This window comes from Thalassophryne amazonica, chromosome 5 (genome assembly GCF_902500255.1).
Source record: "Thalassophryne amazonica chromosome 5, fThaAma1.1, whole genome shotgun sequence".
NCBI lineage: Eukaryota > Metazoa > Chordata > Actinopteri > Batrachoidiformes > Batrachoididae > Thalassophryne > Thalassophryne amazonica.
The window spans coordinates 31,192,884-31,217,856 of record NC_047107.1 but is presented as its reverse complement, the minus strand read 5'-3'; the positions used below and the strand labels follow the sequence as shown (position 1 = coordinate 31,217,856).

Here is a 24,973-nt window from a genome sequence, read left to right as displayed (position 1 = left end):
TTTTTTTTTTTTTTTTTTTTTTTTTTTTTTTAACCTTTTATGACTGTTGCTCGTTGCCTTTTATTTTGTAAGCGTCAGTCGGGGGCGAGCTTATGCTGCTGCCTCCTGCTGATAGCTGAGTTCACACAGAAAACAACACGAGGATCGAGAAAAGTACAGGCTATGCAATGCACAACAAAACAAAATGCAGAAAGACGCCGAACTTTTGAATGGACATTTTCGGTACAAAGTTCTACAGGATCAGGCCCGGAATTTTTTTTTTACACATCGTTCATCATCGGTAAAAAAAAAAAAATCTTGAATAATCTCGAATAGCCGAACGTGTCCCCACGGTGAACACAGCTTTTCGGTGGTTTTCATGTCAACCTATAGTCCGTAAATGATACGGATTTTTCTGAGTTTCAGAGTCATACGGACGTACAAATAAAGTCGGATATTCAGGGTTTGGTCTGTAATAAACTATTTCTGCAGTGCGGCTCCACTTTGAAACCATGAACCATTGAAGCAATGCTTCGATCCAGTAGCTCGTTGGTTCTTTGATTCTCTGCTCTTCAGAAACGGCAAGCCGCTTCTTAACCCCTTGCAAAGCCATTAAAATATCGTCAGTCACTTTTGTGTGGCTTAAAGTCACTAACTGGGACTCTTGTCTTGTTGCTGTCAAGAAACGAGAATCGTCCTCCGTTCCGTTCACACAGCTCGAAACGCTGCACGGCTGAGACATTGTCCGGTCGGAATTAATAACTTCAAAATGAATCGCCGCTTTAAATTAAATGACACCTCTTTCCAAATGTAATACAGACAAGAAACTACAATCAACTAAAACATTTTTTTTCCTCCCAAAATGAAACGTGCTGTATTTTCTTTTCAAATTACATCCTGAAGTGAAGCACAGCAGTTGTTAAGCTCAGCTCAGATATACGTATGGAAACACATTCCATCCTGAAAGGAAATGCTTTTGACAAAAACTACAGATTTTGTTTATTCCTATTTATGTCTAGAGATCAAGGATTCACCATGTAGAGTTCATTATGTACAAAGTTTAAGGATCCAGTGACTAAATTCTTATTTATTTACTTTAAGACTCAATAAAATGTTCAATTTCAATTCAATTTAATCGGCTTATAAAGTGCCAAATCACAACAAAATCTAAATATACTAAAACAAATACATCACAATTGTACACATCAAATTGTGGTATGTGTACAATTGTGACGTATTTGTTTTAGTACATTTAGTCATGGACATGAATATTGTTATTTTGATATGAAACAGGATAACAAATGACCTGCCAGTGGTTTTATATTTGATTTCTTTAGTGTTTCAGTTGAAATTTACATTTTCAAATTTATGCACTGTTCATTTACATTTTCAAATAAAACTGTGCTTTTAAGCGTATATATATATATATATATATATATATATATATATATATATATATATATATATATATATACTTGTGTGTGTGTGTGTGTGTGTATATATATATATATGCGCTATACCCCCAATGCGCTGTTAGGTTCGGTCGCGTTAGCGGAGGACCAGAATTATTTTTGGCACTGACAGCAGTGCTTTTAAGGTAGAATTCCTTTGTGAAGAGGGTGAGTTGTGGAGACTTTAACATAGATTTTCTAAATCCTCATGGCAATATACATATAATGGAATTCCTAGATTCTGTGTTCTGTATGGGATTATATCCAGCAATAACACACCCAATCAGGATTACTACGAACACATCGACACTTTGACAATATATTAACAAACGTTATTGTTGGGAATTTAATGGGTGGATTAGTTATTAGTGACATTAGTGATCACCTGCCGGTTTTTGTTGTTTACAATTCTTTAGTTGATAAAGTTGATCATATTGGCACTCCAAATTTCAAAAGAAAAATAACTAAGGAATCTGTGGCCAATTTTAGAATGGATTTATCGCACCAAGATTGGTGTTGTGTCTATATTGAAGACATTGATCAATCATATGAATCATATATTGCCATTATCTCCAAGTCGTATGATAAACATTGTCCATTGATATTAAATATTGCACACAAGTGAAATACTGACAAACCTTGGATCACTAAATGGACTGCTGAATGCATGTAAAAAGAAAAAAAAAATTGTACCATCAATTTTTAAAGCATACAACAATTTAAGATGAGAGTAAATACAAGACATATTAAAACAAGTTGACCAATATTATGTAATCTTGCAAAAGGCAGTATTACAGTGATTTGTTGGAAAAAAATTAAAACATCAAATGTGCATAGAAGCTCTTAAATGAAATCATCAAAAATAAAAAAGTTGTGCAAGACTATCCAATATATTTTTACTCAAATACTGATACATAAAGCTATAGTATATCATTTTAATGATTATTTTGCCTGTGTGGGGAAACAATTAGCAAATGCAGTTGTGCCTAATATGAGCTCTTGAGATAACAGGGCAATGAGGACTAACCTTTCAGATTCAATATTTATCAGAGAAACTGAATATGAAATAATTAACATAGTACATAAACTAAAAGGGAAAAAAAAATCAACTGATCACCATCATTTTGATACATCTTTTATTAAAAAAATATAATTGTATCATTAAACCTTTATCTTGCATCTGTAACTTCTTATTAACGACTGGCAGATTGAGAATGAAAATAGCTAAAGTGGTACCACTGTTCAAATCAGGCGACAAACACTTTTTTTCAAACTACAGGCCAATCTCACCGCTACCTCAGTTTTCAATAATTCTGGAAAAAGTATTCCCTAAGAGGTTGGATCATTTTATGTTCAAACTAGGGATGTCACGATCAGGTTTTTTTTTTTTTTTTTGGCCCCGATCCGATTCCGAGTCATCTGATTTTGAGTATCTGCCGGTACCGAGTCCTGATTCGATACTTTAAAAAACTGAATGAACAATGAACAAATGCTAAATATATAATAATTTCATTTTAATCAACTTATTTTATTATTTATCACTTAAACAGTGCACTTCTCCTTGAGGTAGCTTGAACAATCAAGTAATAATCTACCAGACTTAAAAAAAAAAATGTACAAATTTCCATTTTAATTTATTTGTCTAAAAATAAATGTCCAAGGTTCCATATGTTAAACAAGAAATGATCTAATCTGAAATAACAGGTGGTTTTAATTTATAGATGAAAGGTTTCTAAAGAGCCATGTATTGATTTAGCTATTTTAATTACAAATGTTCTAAACTTTTTTTAAACAGTAATCAGAAATTTTGAGGTAACAAACAACAACAACAAAAACATTTCCAAGGATTTTTCTTCAGAAAACTGCTCTATAAATGAGCAGTGCTGTGACACGTTTCTGTTTTGTAGAGATCAGTGGTTTCTGCCACTAGTCTTCCGTGTTTTGGCCCGGCGCGTCATTCCTATTGGACAGCGCGAAGCTATGTCACAGCTCAAAGCGTCGAAAGTTCAAAAGTCAACTTGAAAAGTAAAAGTAAAAAAAAAAAAACCTTACATCTGCATCCTGACAGTCCTCAGTGTACCCCTCTGATGCTTTATCAGTGTTCAACAAGTTCAGAGCAGCGCAGTAAACTTGAATGAAGATGGAAGCTCTTTCAGACATGCTCCTAAATGTGATGAGGATTAGGAAAAATCGTACCACTTCACTGGCTGTAGTTGATTTTGTGGAACTTATCACAAAGGTAATTGAAAACGAACAATACACCGTCTGGGTTTTTTTTCCACTTACAGAAAGCATTTAATAGTGTAGGTCATACCGTATTATTGGATAAACTATGGAAGTATGGCATCAGAGGATTAGCACATGATTGGATAGCCAGTTACTTGTATAGTAGGTATCAGTATGTTCACTTTGGTGAGATAAATTTTGAATTTTTGAGGTGCACTTGTGGGGTGCCCCAGGGCTCAGTCCTTGGGCCCTTGCTGTTTCTTTTATGTATTAATGGCATATGTTTAGTTTCCAAGATTGTGAGTTATATTTTATTTGCTGATGACACGACTGTGTTTTGTAGTGGGGATCATTTGGGGCAAGTTCTTGACACAATGGAAAGAGAACTACAGAAGTTCAAGGAATGATTTGATTCCAACAAACTGTCGCTTCACTTTGGTAAAACAAAGTGTATCATATTTTATTTTTGAATTTATTGCTCCTCCATCTGCTAGTAAGCCACTTGTTCCTGTCTCTCGCCGCCGTTTGGTCACCTCCTTGGCAGCGGGGGACTTTGCTGCTGCCTTCATGGACTCTCAGTTTTATGCCATGAATGGACTGGTTTCTCCATTACTCCCAGATAACATCCTCTCTTCTTTCCACTCTACATGCACAGTCATTTTGGACTCTGTTGCACCGATGCGCTGCAAATCCAGGAAATCAAAATCCGACTCCTGGTTAAATGCCACGACCCGTGCCCTCAGGCAACGCTGGAGACGGGCGGAGAGAAAATGGAAAAAGGACAAACTACAGGTGTCTCTGGGTTTTCTGAGGGACAGTCTAACTGACTATCAGAAGGCTGTGAAGGAGGCAAAAGCACAATATCCGTCTCATATTATTTCGAGCAGTTGTCATCGTCCCAGTGTGTTATTTCAGACTATAAACTCAGTTGTAAATCCACACACCTCTGTTTTGTTGGACGCTACAACCACAACCTGTGAGGAGTTTCTTCAGTTTTTTATTGATAAGGTTTCATCAGTCAGACAGAACGCTGATCAGAGCTGTAATGTTGAGTTGTCTGCTCCTCGTGCACATTCTGCTGTGCTCGAACAGTTTGAGCCCATTTCTTTTGCGTCTCTCGCTGATGTTGTAAAATACATAAAATCTACAAGTTGTCCTTTTGATGTTGTTCCAGCTAAGGTGCTGAAGGAGGTTTTTAATACTGTTGGGGCGGGTCTCCTAACTTTTATCAATGCTTGTCTTAGATCAGGGTCTGTTCCAGCTGCTTTTAAACATGCTGTGGTTCGACCTCTTCTTAAAAAACCTCACCTGGACTCATCAGTTTTATCCAATTTTAGACCTGTCTCTCATCTGCCATTTCTATCTAAGGTTTTAGAAAAGGTTGTCTTTTTACAGTTACAATCATTTTTAGAAGACAATCTCATCCTTGAAAAATTCCAGTCTGGGTTTAGATCGCGACACAGCACTGAGTCAGCACTTTTAAAAGTTCATAATGATATTACTCTGTCGGTGGATGCAGGGAATCCTGCTGTGCTGGTTCTGTTGGACCTCACAGCAGCCTTTGATACTGTGGATCACACAGTACTTGTTTCCCGGTTGGAACATTTTATTGGCATTCATGGTACTGCACTTGAGTGGTTTAGATCATATTTGGCTTTTCTGTCATGATTGGGGACCTTTCCTCATCAACTGCTCCTCTGTGCTGTGGAGTGCCGCAGGGATCTGTCCTTGGGCCGATTCTATTTTCTTTGTACATTCTGCCATTGGGGTCAATTATAACCCAGCACAATTTGTCCTTTCATTGTTATGCAGATGATCTGCAAATCTATCTGCCTGTGAGGACTAATGGGAGTGATGCTTTGTCATCATTATTTAATTGTATTCGTGATGTAAAGCAGTGGCTGTCCCGAAACCTCCTTTACCTGAATGATGGTAAAACTGAGATCATGGTGTTTGAGCGCACTGGCATACCAAATGTGGTAACACCAAATTTTGGTGCTTTGGCTAACTATGTAAAACCAGCTGTCAAGAATTTGGGAGTGATATTTGACAGCTGTTTGAGGTTCGATCAACAGATAAATTCTGTTGTCAAAGCTAGTTTTTTCCAACTTCGCCTCTTGGCTAAAATAAAGCACTTTCTCAGTAGACGTGATCTTGAGACGGCCATTCATGCTTTCATCAGCTCCAGACTTGATTATTGTAATGCACTTTATGCGGGCATTAATCGGTCGTCTCTTGCGCGTCTCCAGTTGGTGCAGAATGCTGCTGCTCGTCTTTTGACAAACACTTCTAGACGTGAGCATATTGCGCCCATCCTATACTCACTCCACTGGCTTCCAGTTCGTTTTAGAATTGATTTTTAAAATTTTAATGTTTGTTTTTAAAGCTATTTATGGCCTTGCACCTCCCTACCTGTCTGAAATTTTAACTTTGCGCACCTACAGTAGGACGTTAAGGGCGTCTGGCCAGCTTTACTTAGATGTTCCAAGGTCAAGATATAAACGCTGGGGTGATCATGCTTTCGCGGTAGCTGGCCCCAGACTGTGGAATGAGCTACCTCTTGAGTTACGTACTATTCCTGACCTAGCACTTTTTAAATATAAGTTAAAGACTTATTTATTTAAACTGCCTTTTAACACTTAGTGGGGAGGTGACATGTTCTGTTGTTTTTATGTTCTTTTTTTATGTGTTGTTTTAAAATTTTATTTTATATGTGTTTTATTTTGTAAATTTGTGTTTTTAATGTTAAGCACTTTGGACACCAGTCGGTGCTGTAAAGCGCTTTATAAATAAATGTTGATTGATTGATTGATATTTGGTAATAAGCCCAGGAATTTATGTAGAAATTTACAAGTACACAATGTTGAAATTGAACTCGTAAATGAAACTAAATTTCTTGGGGTCTTTTTGACGATAATCTAAGTTGGAAAACACATATAAATTATGTTAAATCTAAAATGGCAAAGATCATTGCCATTTTGTATAAAGCACAAGACTTCCTCCCCCAACACTCATTAGAAGGGATGGGTATCGATAAGATTTTAGCGATTCCGCTTATTGATCCAATTCCCTTATCGATACCTGTGATTTTTTTTTTTTTTTTTCTCTTGTGTACTAAAAGTAGGGTTTACAGGTTTTCTATGTCAGCGGGTAAAAGGGATTTTTCTTATTGTGCACCCACTCTGTGGAACGGTCTTCCTGCGACCGTGAGGCAGTCGGATTTAGACTTAAAGCCTATTTTTATTCTCTTTCTTATGAATAGTTTTTATTTTTATCTGTTTTATTCTTTTAGTTCTGTTTTTAATTATGTATTTGAATTTTTTTCATTTTAATTTTTATGTTGAACTGTTCTATGTGAGGCGCCTTGAGACGGCTTTTGTTGTGATTTGGCGCTTTATAAGCCGATTGAATTTAAATTGAACAACACTTTATTGAGTCTTAAAGTAAATAAATATGAAATTGGTCACTGGATCCTTAAACTTTGGACATAATAAACTCTACATGGTGGATCCTTGATCTCTGGACATAAATAGAAATGAACAAAGCCTGTAGTTACTGTCAAAAGCATTTCCTTTCAGACATTTTTGGCATGAATGTCTTTCCATACATTCAATTCAAATTAATTTAATTTAATTAGCTTATAATGCGTGAAATTACAGCAAAGCCGTCTCAAGGTGCCTTACATGAAACGATTCATCATAAAATTTAAATAAATAATTAAAATTGAATAAAATATTCAAATAGATGATTAAAAAACAGAAGTAAAAGAATAAAACAGATAAAAAATAAAAACTATTCATAAGAAAGAGAATAAAAATAGGTTTTCAGTCTTGACTTAAAAATGTCCACGGACTCCGACTGCCTCACGGCCGCAGGAAGGCAGGGTGGGTGCATGATGCAAAAAAGCTCTTTGACCTGCTGACTACTTCTTCACCCTGGGAACACAGAGAAGTCCCGCATCCTGCAACCACAAAGCCTGGGCCGGCACGTAAAGTTCAACCAGATCAGCCAGATAATATGGCGCTAGTCCATGAACAACCTTATAAATCAATAACAAAACCTTAAAATTTGCTCTCACAGAGAGAGGGAGCCATTGCAAAGATGCCAAAATGGGTGTGATATGTTCAGACCTTCTGCTGCGTGTCAGAAATCTGGCAGCAGCGTTCTGAACCAGCTGAAGACCCCTGATGCTGGACTGCGGTAACCCTGAAAATAGAACATTACAATAATCTAGTCTAGAAGAAACAAAAACATGAATCAGGGTCTCAGCATCAGCCATAGACAGGATGGGGCGGATCCTCGCTATATTTCGCAGGTGGAAAAAAAAACCAATCCTAGTAACATCCCTGATGTGGAGGTCAAAAGACAACGTGGGATCAAAAATTATCCCAAGGTTCCTCATTTTGTCCGTATGATGTATGACACACGAACCCAGGCCAAGCACCAGCTGGTTAAACTGATGCCGATGTCTCACTGGACCAAGAACCATCATTTCAGTCTTATCAAAGTTTAAAAGTAGGAAGTTACTAGGCATCCAACTTCTCACTGATAGAAGACAGTCATCCGGGGATTTTATGGGAGTGAGATTTCCCACAATTATCGGCATGTACAACTAAGTATCATCAGCGTATCAATGAAAGGCAATCCCAAAACCCCGCAGTATACCCGCAAGGCGTGCCACATACAGGGAAAAGCAAGGGGCCTAAAACGGATCCCTGTGGAACCCCAAATCTCATATCGCCAAGGTCAGAGGTAGTGCCATTACACAAGACACAGAGAATGACTCAATACATCTAGGCTGAGCTCTTGCAGCCAACTGTGCTGCACATCAGGATGTAATTCATAAAAAATGCAGGACGTCTCATTTTGGGAGGAAAAACAATGTTTTAGTCGATTGTAGTTTCTTGTCTGTTTTATGTTTGTAAGAGGTGTCATTTTATTTAAAGGGGCAGTTCGTTTTGAAGTTATTAATTCCGACTGGACTCAGTCTCAGCCGTGCAGCGTTTGGAGCTGTACCAACGGAACAGAGGACGAGTCTCGTTTCTTGACTGCAACAAGACAAGAGTCTCAGTTAGTGACTTTAATCCACACAAAGTGACTCGCATTATTTTAATGACCTAGAGAGGGGTTAAGAAGCGGACTTGCCATTTCTGAAGAGCAGCGAATCAAAGAACCAATGAGCTAGTGGATCGAAGCATTGCCTCATTGGTTCGCTCTTCAAAGTGGTGTCGCTCTGCAGAAATGGTGTATTACAGAGCCGCTGCAGGGGCTGTAATCAACGTAGAGGAATGATAATTTTCCCAACAAACGCCCTTAAAAACAACGGCCACTCTGAAGGACCGATATGGGAATCGTTAAGCAAAAAGGCTATTGATATCAGTGGATCGAATCATTTCTTAATGATACTTGAAAAGAACCGGTTCTCAATACCCAACCCAACCCATTAGTTACCTTTATATTATTCATTACTTGTTCCATACATGACCTACTGTATTGAGGTTTGGGGAACCACCTACAGAACTAATACGAATCCTATATTTTTACTTCAAAAGAAAGCTACAAGTATTATTAGTAAGAAACCATATCGTGAGCCAACAAATCCATTGTTTGTCCGTTTGCATATTTTGAAATTTTGGGATTTGATTGATAATCATAATACAAATTATGTTCAAAGTACAAAATAAACTTCTACCACAACATGTCCAGGTCCTGTTTAAAATAAGGCACTCCAGTTATAATTTACGAGGAACATTGTTATTTCAGAAATCAAAGATTCAAACTACGGTAAAAAGTTATTGTGTTTCTGATAAAGGCGTTAACACTTGGAATAATTGCCCGGATAACATAAAATCACTTGGTACTCTGATCGGCTTTAAAAGGCTCTACAAAAACAATTTGATTACTTGCTATAGTATTTTAAATTAGGTTTATTGATTTTTGTCTTGTTTTGGTGTCCTGCTGCTTGCACATTTGTGTTTTGAAATTGTAGTTCAGGGATCAATTTATACTTGTGTTAGGTATATGTAGAATTTTATATACATATGTATAATTTTTATTTTGGCTAAAGGGGTAGGCGTTTACAAGGTTTTGCTTCTGCCTGCACCCTTTTGGGCACATGGGTGCATTGTTGGATTATTTTCTTTCTTTCTTTGTAAGTTTTGCTGTTTTGGATCTGTGTGTGTTGAATACATTCATTCATTGAGTTATCTATTTGCAGAGGGTTTTCTGTTTTATCGGAATGGATGTTAAGTGGGGTTGATAGTGATTCCTGTTGAGTGGGGATGTTTTAAGTTATTTGGCATTATTGGCTAAGGGCTAAGCTAACTAGCTGCTATGTGCTCTGCTTATTAAATACTTATTATGTTATTTATTATAGTTATTACTTATTATACTTGTTATGCGTATTATACTTGCATAGCACTGCATTTGTTGGTGTTTCTCTGATATTACTGTATTAATAAGCACTGTGTGTTATGGATTTGTAATGAAAATCACATTGTTTCATTTGTGTTTCTGTCTTGCAGAAACCATTAATTTGTCCCATTTATCCAAAAAGCGGAAGAAAATGGAATGGAATAGATTTATGTTAAAGATATATTTGTAAATTCTTGTGAAAATACTACTAGAGGAGTGATTTTTTTTTTTTTTTTTTTTTTTTTTGCCAAAATGGGTGCTGCACTCATTACAATTTATTGTCTGGAATACCCCCAGATTGCATCTCAGAGCTTCTATAATTCAAAAATTTGGCAGGCGGGCATGCTCCCAGATTTCATTTGTATTTTGGGTTTCAGCTTTTATTGTTTTTCACCACTTTCATCCCTGTAAGACTGCCTCCCACACTCTATTGAGAATACGAGGTATGTTAGAAAAGTATTGGACCTCTTTATTTTTTGCAAAAACCTGATGGATTTGAATCGTGTGCTTGCATGAGCAAACCTTGAACCTTCGTGCGAATGCGTGAACTTTTTCACGCCTGTCGATTGCATCATTTTCTGGTAAGCAGCCTTTGTGTGAGGACGTGTAGTGCGCTCAGCGGATTTTCATTTCAAGGAAAATGGTGGAACAACTGGAGCAGCGCCGCATCAAATTTTGCCAGAAACTGGGCAACAGCCAGGTGGAAACCATTGGGAAGATTCAGACGGCTTTCAGTGACGATGTTTTGGGCATCACACAGATTAAGGAGCGGTACAACCGGTTTAAAGATGTCCGCACAACGGTGGAGAGCGAGCCACGCTCCGGTCGGTCGGCCATCAACATGCTGAAATGACCAGATAATTCCAAAGTGAACGCTGTGGTGATGCGGGACCGTCGTGTGACTATCCGAGAAATTGCGGCAGAGGTGGACATCAGCACTTTTTCGGTACATTCCACTGTGACAGAAGATTTGGCCATGAAAAGAGTGGCGGCGAAATTCATGCTGCTGCTAACGGCGGAGCAAAAGCGCCTCCGTGTTGAAGTCTCACAGGACATGCTGTGACATGCCCACCTCTTCCACAATTTCTAGAAAACCTAGAAAACAGTAATATTATGACATAATACCACCATTGTGACATTTGTAGCTAATATTACCCACCCTGACGTCAGGAGGAGTTCTCACAAATTCACAAATGTAGTTTTTAATGATATTAATTGCACACCATTACTAACTCTGCTTTATATTTTTCTGTTTTCTCAGAGGTGCAGCCAGAAAACAGCACCAATAAGACCAACGCGCAGCCACAAAATGGCACCAATAAGACCAACGCGCAGCCACAAAATGGCACCAATAAGACCAACGTGCAGCCACAAAATGGCACCAATAAGACCAACGTGCAGCCACAAAATGGCACCAATAAGACCAACGTGCAGCCACAAAATGGCACCAATAAGACCAACGTGCAGCCAGAAAACGGCACCAATAAGACCAACGCGCAGCCAGAAAACGGCACCAATAAGACCAACGCGCAGCCAGAAAGTGTCGACGATAAGACCAACTCTACAAGCAACCAAGTTATCAATAAAACAGTGGAAATGACTAAGAATGAGATCAGCAATCAAAATCATGCTGAGGAACATATCCAGATGGCTGGGGAAGGTTCTGGTACCCGGACGACCATGAAAGACCAGTCAGAAAAGGGGCAGGATACAAGGGATACACCAGCAGGACAACCTCAGAATGAAAATTCAGGAGCAAAATCTGTATTTGGATCATATGGTGTAGAAGACAAGGCCAAGGCAGAAAGTAGTCATTTCTTTGCCTACTTTGTTGCAACGGCTGTGTTTGTTGCGGTTCTGTACATTGCTTATCACAACAAGCGCAAGGTATGTACTTTTGAAAACTTTTGTTTCATGCTTTGTTCAAAGTATTTTATTCATTGATGCAGATTTGACAGACAGGTCTTCTTGGAAAACGTATACATAGCCACGTTTGTAGTTTCAATAACTGATACATACGGTATTCATTTTTGAAAACATTGGATTTACTAATGTTTGTTTTAGGATTTCTGTTAGGATGTGTTCATGTGGTAATGGGAAGGAAAACTATCTTGTGTGCTCCATTCCTAATTTCTCAGTGAAAATGCATTTACATTAGGGCTGTTTGTGGTAAAATTCTAAATTTCAAATGCTTTGTTTCAACAAAGCTACATGTGGGTATTAAGCTCCACGAGGTAAAGCCAGTGTCAGATCAACAATGGATGATCCACATCACAATGTCATGATATCGTGTTCCTCCCCCCACCACCACTCCCCCACCCTACTACACGCATGCTTAATTGTTCTTGCTATAATGGAAACATCTTTTTGCTATAATGGAAACATTTTATTTGTTCACAATGGGGAGTTCTTCAGAGATAAAATTGGGTACTGATGAATATGTACTTTGAGTGTTGGCCAGAGAGTGAACAAATGAAGGACTACAGTGAGTTTTTATGTTTGTCAACCGGGTGAAATGTGCCATGACTGCATTGGGCAGTCTGATTGCGATGCAGCAGTGTGTGCAGGAAGAGATGCTCTGCTGTTTCGCTAAGAGCAGCCCAGTGGCTGTGGCAATGCACAACCATTTTTCATGCCACCTGCAGAAAAACAGTCTGAGATATCAAGAAGAATTCACATGCTTGGAGTTGCACTGGGGCTGCACTGGGCAGTCATGAGTGGTGCACTGATCGAAAAAAAACTCTGCAGGTTGTATTGGAAGCATTATCGCGATTGGTCAGTGGTAGAGCCCGACCGATATGGATTTTTTGAGGCCGATGCCGATATCGATATTTGAATGAAAAAAATGCTGATATCGATAAATCGGCTGATTTGCCGATAGCCGATAAATCGGCCGATATTATTGTTATTTTTTTAATTAATAAAATGTTCTTTTTTTGGACCCTTAACAAATAAGGTATGAGCTAAAAGCTAAAGCTTTGTCCTCATTGATTAACTTTATAACAGAGAAGAATTTTCAAGTTCAAAAAATGCAATTGGAGCAGTTAGGGGGCTATTCAAACGGGCCAGCTAGTAAAGTCGTGGTCACAACCCGCCGTACTTGCACGTGCGTGCAGTCTACTTGCAAAAACGTGGGCTAAATTTGGAGATCCGTACTTCGTAAGTACTGCCTCAGTACGAATTTAGGAGCACGCAGACACGCCGTAGAGGTTTTAGTGCATGCAGAACGTTCGCTGCGGTCAGGCTGCGGATTCACCAGCAGTATAGATGACGCACATTGTGAGTACTGCCTCAGTACGGATTCAAAGCGGCACATTTTCATTCACTTACTATTGAATTAACCAAATCCATACGTAGGCAGTACGGATTTGGAGGCCGACAGATTTGCATGCACAACGCAGCTTCTCACTTGAACTTGGACTTTATTTCCAAACGTCAGCAACACACACTCCACATCTTCAGTAACTAGCTGTAACTTTTCGAGGCAAGCAAACACTCGTACAACTGACCGCTGCAGGCTGGACATGCTCATGCATCGCCGACGCCGAAAAACCGGTACGCTCCGGTACCGCTCATAAAAAAAGAAAAGCGACACCCCCCCCCCAACACACACACACACACACACACACACACACACACACATACACACACACACTGCTTTATTGTCAACTCTCTTTATCGTTACACTCCTAGAGATGTACGTTGAACGTACTCCCTCCCTCCTCTAGCTACTGCCTCCGTACGTTTTCACAAAAACGTAGTGGCCGTGGCATCCGCAGAAAACATACGGCGAAAAAAAACGCACGGTGGGTTGTGACCGGGGCTTAAGATATCACTCCTGAAATCGATCTTTGCCATATCACATGAGGTAATTCTGCCCTACGATTGGGTTTTGGAAAACCATGTGACGGAGAACTCATTCCGATTGGACACTCACATTGCGCACATCATCACACATCTTCTACAACCCCTGGCAAAAATGATGGAATCACCGGCCTTGGAGGATGTTCATTCAGTTGTTTAATTTTGTAGAAAAAAAGCAGATCACAGACATGACACAAAACTAAAGTCATTTCAAATGGCAACTTTCTGGCTTTAAGAAACACTATAAGAAATCAAGAAATAAAATTGTGGCAGTCAGTAACGGTTACTTTTTTAGACCAAGCAGAGGGGAAAAAAATATGGAATCACTCAATTCTAAGGAATAAATTATGGAATCACCCTGTAAATTTTCATCCCCAAAATTAACACCTGCATCAAATCAGATCTGCTCGTTAGTCTGCATCTAAAAAGGAGTGATCATACCTTGGAGAGCTGTTGCACCAAGTGGACTGACATGAATCATGGCTACAACACGAGAGATGTCAATTGAAACAAAGGAGAGAATTATCAAACTCTTAAAAGAGGGTAAATCATCACGCAATGTTGCAAAAGATGTTGGTTGTTCACAGTCAGCTGTGTCTAAACTCTGGACCAAATACAAACAACATGGGAAAGTTGTTAAAGGCAAACATACTGGTAGACCAAGGAAGACATCAAAGCGTCAAGACGGAAAACTTAAAGCAATATGTCTCAAAAATCGAAAATGCACAACAAAACAAATGAGGAACGAATGGGAGAAAACTGGAGTCAACGTCTGTGACCGAACTGTAAGAAACCGCCTAAAGGAAATGGGATTTACATACAGAAAGCTAAACAAAGCCATCATTAACACCTAAACAGAAAAAAATAAGGTTACAATGGGCTAAGGAAAAGCAATCGTGGACTGTGGATGACTGGATGAAAGTCATATTCAGTGATGAATCTCGAATCTGCATTGGGCAAGGTGATGATGCTGGAACTTTTGTTTGGTGCCGTTCCAATGAGATTTATAAAGATGACTGCCTGAAGAGAACATGTAAATTTCCACAGTCATTGATGATATGGGGCTGCATGTCAGGTAAAAGCACTGGGGAGATGGCTGTCATTACATCATCAATAAATGCACAAGTTTACGTTGATATTTTGGACACTTTTCTTATCCCATCAATTGAAAGGATGTTTGGGGATGATGAAATCATTTTTCAAGATGATAATGCATCTTGCCATAGAGCAAAAACTGTGAAAACATTCCTTGCAAAAAGACACATAGGGTCAATGTCATGGCCTGCAAATAGTCCGGATCTTAATCCAATTGAAAATCTTTGGTGGAAGTTGAAGAAAATGGTCCATGACAAGGCTCCAACCTGCAAAGCTGATCTGGAAACAGCAATCAGAGAAAGTTGTAGCCAGATTGATGAAGAGTACTCATTACGTCCATGCCTCAGAGACTGCAAGCTGTTATAAAAGACAGAGGTGGTGCAACAAAATACTAGTGATGTGTTGGAGCGTTCTTTTGTTTTTCATGATTCCATAATTTTTTCCTCAGAATTGAGTGAGTCCATATTTTTTCCCTCTGCTTGGTCTAAAAAAGTAACTGTTACTGACTGCCACATTTTTTCCTGATTTCTTATAGTGTTTCTTAAAGCCAGAAAGTTGCCATTTGAAATGACTTTAGTTTTGTGTCATGTCTGTGATCTGCTATTTTTCTACAAAATTAAACAACTGAATGAACATCCTCCGAGGCCGGTGATACCATAATTTTTGCCAGGGGTTGTATGAGGAGTACCAAGATGGCCAACGGTGGCTCGAAAGTCCGCGGAGTTAACCTTTCAGCAAAAAAAAAAAAAAAAAAGAGTAAGTTTCTATCTCATATCATTAAAAAGTTATTTACAATTTAGTAAAGCTTGGTCCCAGCCGCCGTATACGACGGCGTCGGCCCCAGAGGGTTAATGGCGAATGGCAGTAATTCCCAGGACCCTTCCGGACGACCAGTGAATCTGAATGTTTCAACCTCTTAGCAGTAAACGAAAGTTTTTCATGCTAGAAATAAGGTTTACACAACGTGGGCTTAATAAAAAGCATGACCGACGCAATGAAGCAGATTTGACACATTACTACATAAGCTGAGTTAATCAAACTGAGTTGAACTGAAACGGGAGAAATGTGGGGTGAATGCAATCACAAAGTTATAGCAAACAACATCCTTATAAACTTGTATGCTTTTGTCAGCCGATCAGTGCAGTGTGACGGCGAACTACGGGGGCCGGTGATGAACACATTTAAGCAGGGGTGTAAGCAGCTCTCAGTTGAATGGAGTCAGAGCTCCATCTACTGGACAAACGATGCAAGGACAGTTTACATTGCCGACACAAACATTATTTCAGTAACTGTTCTGTTTCTGAGAAATTATCGGCGTTCTATCGGCAAAATTTCGGCTGATAGTGAGTACCTCGAAAAGGGCTTATATTGGCCGACCAATATATCGGTTGGGCTGTAGTCGGTGGAGCCCAAATCTCTACCCTGGGCCAAATTTAAATAATTTCTAACTTCAACTGTAAAAACCACGTAGTCCTGCACAACTCTTTCTCCACTTTTCTTCCAGACCGCATAAAAAATGAATCCCAGATATCGAGAAGTGTTACACAGTGATGTGCTGGGGGCTGTATGTGTGTGTGATGGGGCGGAAGGAGGTAAATGTATACTTTTCCTTGTATCTGCCAAATGGTCAGGAGGAGCAAATACAGCCAGTTGAGATGTCCTTGGAAAATACTTTGGTGTGCTGTTAATAGTAATTAATCCATGATGTCCTTATATTTAGTGCAGTTACAGGAAATGGAGGCACATTATTTGCAAGTGGCTGTAACTCATAAATACTAGTAATAATGCAGTTTATTTATAGGCTCCTTTCTCAGCACTCAAGGACACCACACAGGAATAAAAACATGTTAAACAACCACTTTTTAATGTATTTACAATTATAATATGTGCTTACATTAGTCTTATGAAATAAAATCATGCACACACTCATGCTTTTAATATAAACATGATTTACCGCCCCTGCTGGAATTAGCAACATTGGCTAATATCTGTAGTTTCTCCAAAAAATATTAGTCTGATCAATGTTCCATTTTGGCGCCGTTCATCCTTGACCCAAAATACATAAGCATCAGTGGCGGCTGGTGCTAAAAATTTTAAGGGGGGGTGGGGGGCACCTTTGGATGAAACAAACAAACAAACAAAAAAAAGCACAATAAAAGAGCAACCGAAAGACAAATCGAAATCACAACACAACCTTCTTCATTGCTGCCCGTCAGCTCAGTCACCCGTTTCTTTTCCGTTGACTTTAGCTTGCTTCCGTTAAGCATCGGGTAGGCCTTCAAGGTGCTGCTGAGGGCATCTTCAGGAAAGATGGTGTGGTATGGTGTGAACCCCTCTCCCTGCAACAAAGTGGTACTGATGAGATGGTTTGTGAAGGAGAACTGGTCCCTCGAGTGTCCTTATATGGTGTCGTGGACCTACAGAGGGAAGAAAAAAAAACAGGAAAGAGTAGCAGCTTTTAATACCAAAACAAACAAAGTTTAACCTGTTCCCAAATAAAGCTTTAATTTGTGATTTTCACCATTTTAAAAACATTGCTTGTGTCAACTGAACAATGTCCTCTTTTATACGTGATGTCTTGTGGATCAAGATTGTAAGCACAAATGTAATCTTATCTACAACTTAAAATATTGCTTTAAAACCTAAGGGTAAAACTATGCAACCCATTTTTATACAGATTTACAGTAAAAAAGTAGAAACAAAACAAAGAAGAAAAACAGTTTACATGCATGCACCACAAGAAGGCAGATGGCTCACACCAGTCAACCTATTCTCACATCAAAAATGGAGGCTGTCAACCTGAGAATACTGATTTCTTCCTTCAATACAATCTCACCTCTTCTGTGATCCTTTTATGGTTTTCTGGACTCAGGACATGATGTCTTTTTTTGTTAGATGGGAACTGCTGCTCGCCAAACTGTTTAGCTCAACCATCAACTGCAGAGAATTTCTGCATTTGACAAAATATTTACAAAAATAGCTAGGATTAATAATAAAGACAAAGTGAAGCATAATAGTAATAATAATAACATTTATAATAATAATTGTAACCTGAACAGTTGGCTGTCCTGTTAATTGGAACTGCTGGATTCAACCATTGGCATGGACTGAATCAGTGGTTTTCTTTTGTATTTTGGCATAGATGAGGTCCACATGTGGCATGATGCGATTTAAAATTTGCAAGAACTTGAAGTCCAGAGGATGTTTCGTAGCAGCAGCTGCTAGCCTACGCTGCTTAGCATAGAAGCCCCAATAACTTGTTTGCTGCTGTTTCTGTAAGTCGGGTCGACAGGTTCACTTTGTCTTCTTTTTCTCTTCCAGTGAACACCTTTAGAACTGTCTATTTTGTAATGAAATAAGTTTTCTGCTGATCCACTGGTGGACACCAGTAAGAGAGAGAAAGGGGCTTCTTCTTCTATTGAGCTTATTAGCAGTTTGCAAACCAAGATTGTGTATTGCCGTCACCATCTGGCATGTACGATCATTGCATGTGAGTAAATGACCTGCTGTGGCGATGACGTGTCTATGATTGACAGTGTTAGTTATCCAACAGTGGTGGGCACAGCTAACCAAAAACCTTTGATAACTTTTCAGTTAGCAGATTAACTGTTATCTTTTACAAAGCTAAACCAAGAAACCCTAAAAAATTTAGCAGACGTTACAGATAAAAGCTAAACCGATAACTTTCAGTATTGATTTCAGTACACTAGCAGCTACTGACACAACAGCAAGCCAGTGCTTCTGTGTTAGATTAGCTTTCTGTCAACAAAAGAGACCTGGTAGCCAAGGAAAAAGAGGAGGAGGAGGGATAATAAAGACAATTTCTCTTTAAACCATGCACACTTGTCAGCATATCACGCAAGTCATCAACAAGCATACAGTTTTAACTTATGGTTTAAAAGTTTAACCAAACTAATTCCAGACAAGTTATTTAAATTAACATCAGGTCTGGTGTTTTATAAAGTGAAAATATCAGCTATATGTTTTAGTTTTAAAGTAATGTATTAATTTTGAAGGTTTTAGTGTTTGACAGACACACATGCTGCAGTTCATTATGGGTAAAGTTTCACAACAGGAGAAATGCATTGAGATGCTGTGATCAGGCTACAGTTTAACCGCTGCACACGGACAACAGCATTAAATCCTTTGTATATTGTGCCTAAAACTCTCGTGAATATATTCTTTGGGTTTACAGACATTGTTATTGTTTGTTTTATGTAAACATGCCAGAAACTCAGGTTGTGTGTTAAAACAGTGTAAGCCATTTTAACCCGCATGTCAGCTATTTTTTAAGGGATTATTCAGCATTAATTCTTTTTTAATAAGTTCCTTATAGAGATTGACAGTTTTATGACATTTGGGAGAGTCTACAAGCTTAATACTGATTATATATTGTTCAAATTCATCCAGAAGTCCATGTAAATTGGGGGTTAAAACGGCTACTACACACATACACACACACAGACTCCCTCAAAGTAAAAAAAACAAAAAAAAAAAATGAAAAACTTTAATTGAAAGCTTCATTGAAAAGAACACAAAGCAAAAGATGAAAAATAATTAACATTCCACTCACCCCAGTGTAAAGATTTCCAAATTAGTCCACGACAAAAAGAGGCCCTCACACGCATGCAATCGCAGTTGCGATTGCCAGCCATGGAACGGTCCACTTGTCCTCACTCGGATCCACAGCCAGAGATCATTTTCAAGTTCCACTTGGCTGCAGAGTAATGTCCAGGTCCACTTGCTCTTTGGTTCTGATAGAATGCGCGGGCGCGCATAATGTCTAATCCCAGCTCAGCTCTGCCTTCAACTCAAATTCTGTCACGATTGTGGCATGTTAGATAGAGAGTCCATTATCCCCTGAAATAGTGTCTTCTGAGTTTTTTCCAACATGAGACACATCTGCATGTCCAGGCACATCCATGATTACAGCAGCAGGAAACCAGCATCCTGTAACACAAACAGCAGCGTCATGACAGTAAGTACCAAAATCGGACACTGAAAAAGTTAAGAGTTTCGGGGTTTCCTCTGTCTGTCAGCCATGAGATGTTTCTCCTTTGTTAATAACTACATTACACGCAGAGAATTGCAGAGTGAGACGTTTTCCGGAAATGCACCTGTTACCTCGCTCAGGGAGAGGAATAAAAAACATCAGACACCACTAATTATGAGCGCATGTGCGTAGAGACTTACAGTCATGAATACATTGGTGTTGTGTTGCTAACTGGGATGTTAAAAAGCATGCGACATGTCCTTTAATATAATTTAATGACAGATTTTGCTACGTTTATTTAGATTTTCCTCATATTTCAGAGGGAGTGGCATCTGCATTCTGCTGCAGGCAGGTGCTTTTCATTTTTACACACCCACAAACGGATGGTGATAGAAGACATCAATAGCAATAGTCTTTTCAGTCATGGTAACGACAACATGACAACTAAACTGAGTAAACTAATTGAACTACAAAAACACAAATCAAAAACACTAACAACACTGTTAGACTTACATGAGCCACAATAACATTTAAAACCCTAAACTCCTGTGGTGCATTGCAGCACAGTGTCCATTGTTTACTGGTTAACGAAAATTGCTAATGTCTTCAAAAACACTAGTCCTGTCAACTTTCTGTTTTCACAGGGTTCATCCTTGACCCAAAATACACAAGCACACCATACGCCAAATGTTAGATGTCCTCAGGCACATGCACACAGAAGTTTTTTTTTTTTTTTTTTGCATTCTGCTGGAAGCAGGTGCTTTTAATTGTTACAGACCAACAAACAGACAGTGGCAGAAGACGTCAAAAGCAATAGTCTTTTCAGTCATGGTAATGACAACATGACTTAACTGAACTGACTAAACCAATTGAACTACAAAACACAATAACAACACTGTTAAACTAACATGAACCACAATAACATTTAAAAACCAAAAACCCTAAACTCCCGTGGTGCATTGCAGAACAATGTCCATTGTTTACTGGTTAGCTAAAATTGCTAATTTCTCCAAAAATATTTGTTGTATCAACTTTCTGTTTTCGCAGCTTTCATCCTTGACCCAAAATACATAAGCATACCAAATGGCAAATGTCAGCTCTCCGCGGTTTTTGTGTGATCGAAGCCATACGCATGCATGTGCGCACAAAGGCCACTTGGCTATTATAATATAGATAAAAACATTGAAATACATAAGAAATAAAAAAAACAGATTAAAATTAGGCAGTGCAATTTGTCAAACAGAGAAAGCAGTGTTAAACAGATGCGTTTTGAGTTTGGATGGTTCATGTATTTTTGATAATCCCTGTAAATGGAATCTGAAGGTAACACTACAAGCATATTTTCATTTGCTTCATTTCAGCTTCATTGTTGTGATGTACAGAAGCAAGATCACAGATTGTCACTGTTCACTATTTACTCTGTGTTTTGCTATAATACTGTGAACGCATCTTTAGTTCACTCTTCAGCAGACACGACAGCAACTCGGGTGGTAAATTTACAGGAAGTTGTGGTTTAAACAGCCTACAGTGGAATTGGATCGGAGATGTTTTATGTCACACTCTCTCCAACATGCACGTCATTGAAGTGTTGACGGAATAAAAGACAAATTACCAGATTTCACCTTTTCATTTCTGGATACTGGTACATGTTCTGAATTAAGCAGACACACGATTACAGTCAAATTCTTATGTGTTTTCTTCCTCCTCTGCCGGCACTGTACGGTGAGTAATTTGGCAGGTCATTCTCATGACCTCTGACATACAACACGGGACCTTGTTGGTTTTATGTGTAAATATGTCCATGTTTATTTTGTCCATTAGGATTTCACACATGAGGATAAATGAACTATGTCACTAAATGTTACATCACATATAACTAGGAAATAAATACATACTAGATTTTTACACAGATGTTCAAAATAGAGTGACACAAATGCAACATAAGTCTACCTACATTCAGCTTTTCATTTGTAAAGGTTTTCATGTTAACATCTATCTAGAAATCCACAAATTAAATACTGATTTTGATTACATTAATTTGTAGAGAAGTCATCAGTGACTTATATAATCACTTAAATGTGGATCAAAGCATATCTGTTGTATATCATTACAAATTTGTTATGGACTGCATTCATGTGGTTTTGTATTATTTCAATACAAAACCATAATTACATTCGCCAAGGACGTAATAAAATCATTAGTGTTCATTCATTTGTCTGTCTGTTTGTTAGCAGGATTATGTCAAAACTACTTCACAGATTCTCAGCAAATTTGCACCATGGATAGATATTGGGGCATGGAGGATTCCACTGAATTTTGGAGGTGATCTGGATCCAGATCTGGATTCTGGTTCAAGATTTCCCTTATATAGACTTTGAAAGATTACGTCAAAACTACTTCATAAATTCTCACCAAATTTGCACCACAGATGGATATTAGGGTATGGAAGATTCCACTGAATTTTGGAGGTGATCTGGATCCAGATCTGGATTCTGGATCAAGATTTCCCTTATATAGACTTTGAAAGATTACATCAAAACTACTTCACAAATTCTCACCAAATTTGCACCACAGATGGATATTAGGACATGGAAGACGCCACTGAATTTTGGAGGAATTTTGGGTTGCTCTTGTTAATGGTGCAGGTTAATGGTTGCCATGGTACCAGTGGTTACCAGTGAAACCTTATCTAAAATCAATGGCAAACTGTTGGCTTTTGGGGTGGAAAAAGTTACTTTGTGGCAGCTCACTAAAAACACTACAGATTAGGACAAATGATGCGTCGCTTGTGAGGAGTATATTCAGGGATGCACATAACTGGTGCTTGTGTGTGCTAAACATCATTGATGCACAGCAGACTTGCACACTTTTCCTGTAATCTGTCATTGCTTTCCTCTTATGAAGCGCTTCCCTTGTGTTTTCTGCTGTGCATCATTGATTTTTAGCATGCACAAGCACCATGAATACCACTTATGTGCATGCCTGAGTATAATCAAGAGGTTGTATTAACTATACAATATTATGATTTTGGAGGTGCTATGGTTTAACAGTGGCATAGCCTTTCACTCCTCACCCGTTTCAGCCTTGGTTGCCCGTCACTCTGTCACCGGTTCACTGGGTTTCCTTCTTTGGGCACTTTTGCTGGGTACTGACCACTGCAGACTGGAAACATCACATGACCTTGCAGTTTTGGAGATGCTCTGCCCCAGTAATCTCATCCTCAAATCTTTATGCATCTGCATTTTTCCTGTTTCCAACACATGAACTTCGAGGACAAAATGTTAACTTGCTGCCTAATATATCTCATCGACTGACAGGTGCCACTGTAATGAAATATTCAATGTCAGTATTATTTACTTCATCTGTCTGTATGCACAATGTTATTACTGATTCATGTACAATTAAAATTCAAGAAGTTGACGTAAGATTCTATTAACATTTTTTTTAACAGATTATTGCTTGCTTGTTGGAAGGAAAAAAGTCAAGATCAGGACGTCGACCTAAAACCACAGAATACCAAAAGCTTGAACAGCGCATGTGATGTGGAAGCAGTGTGCTTCAGCAGCTCCATCCTCTCCAGGTGATTTGAAAAAGGCGTGTGGACACCAGACTTCTGCTTTTTGTTGCGGTGTTCTGCATCAGTTTGACGTTGATAAATTAATTTTGTACCGTTTAGATGCTTATTGCATGACTATGCAGGTGACCCTGTTGCCTTATTCAGGGAATGAGTGAAAACAATGAAGGCGTATGAGGGTGATTCTTAGACTACGGGCACTTATTATGTCCTTTGATCATATTGTATGAAAAACAAAAAAGGGGGAATTTCACACTTTTATAGTTATCTTTACAATGAAAGTGTTTTAAGAAATTTGTTCTAGTAGTCTATGATGACTTTTTCACCTTTTTTCAGCATCATTATGTGCAAATATTGCCATTTTGTGCTTGTCCCACACCCAGACTTTTGATCTTCAATGATAAAAATGAATGGTAAAAAAAACATTTTTTCTAATGTTTTAAAATATCTCTGAATAAAATATCAGTAAAATAATCAAAACATAATTGGGGTATTCAGTGTCATACAACTGTTGTGATTTTTTTAAACAAAACGTAGTTGTCCCACACTATTGCCGTAATTTCCACCACAACACTGTAATGTCCCTTTAAACAGTTTGTATGAAAGATTGTTTGGGTAGTTTCTATGGAGATAAACAGTGACATCAGAGCACATGTATATAGCGCCAAATCACAACAAACAGTTGCCCCAAGGCGCTTTATATTGTAAGGCAATGGTGTGGTGGAAATTACATTTACAAGGCCAATAGTGCCCGTAGTTAAAGAATCACCCATGAAGCGTGCTGTTTTTGCACTTGTTGCTAAGCCACTTAAGTGATTGTGTAATTTGACCTGATACAGATCCTCAGGATATTTTAGAAGCAGATGAAATTATTAGTTTTGTGGATTCCAGCCTTGTTTGTAGATTTGTGATTGCACTGCGTACTCTAAAGAAGCCATTTGAATCTGTGTACAACTTGTTTTAAATGTCTGTGAGGTGAAGTCTGCGTTGAGATATATAGATATCTTTTTTTTTCCCAATCAATATTCGGTTGCTGTTTGTAATTCTGCTTGTGTTCACAGCTGGATATTGTCTTAATTAAACAATTAAATTTTCCTTACCTGCTGTACGACCTGTAACTAAGGTGGGAGGCTTTTTAATGCATTGATGGGATTAAACCTGATCACAATCTAAATATTTGAATTCTGACTGACCCACTGTCAGTATCTTGGGTACACGTGCATTATCTCTTATTCATGGTAACCAATATCCTGTCCTAACAGCTCTGGGTAGTTATTTATAGCTTTATTGTACCAGTTGTTGTTTTGTAATCTGTTTTCTTTAACATAAAAACCTCTTTGGTAAGATGAAGTTATAAGAATACTGATGTCATCTTGA

General features: G+C 38.5%; 1 protein-coding gene across 1 annotated transcript in view; it reads left to right on the top strand.

Annotated features, from left to right (window-relative positions):
- Window positions 1-24,973, top strand: part of LOC117510257 (trans-Golgi network integral membrane protein 2-like) — a 38,557-nt gene extending 13,584 nt beyond the window's left edge. The window contains exons 2-4 of the mRNA XM_034169894.1: window positions 11,332-11,957; window positions 23,474-23,775; window positions 24,374-24,973. Of these exons, the coding sequence (XP_034025785.1) occupies window positions 11,332-11,957; window positions 23,474-23,563 (716 nt within the window). The 3' untranslated portion in view covers window positions 23,564-23,775; window positions 24,374-24,973. The remainder of the gene's footprint in view (window positions 1-11,331; window positions 11,958-23,473; window positions 23,776-24,373) is intronic.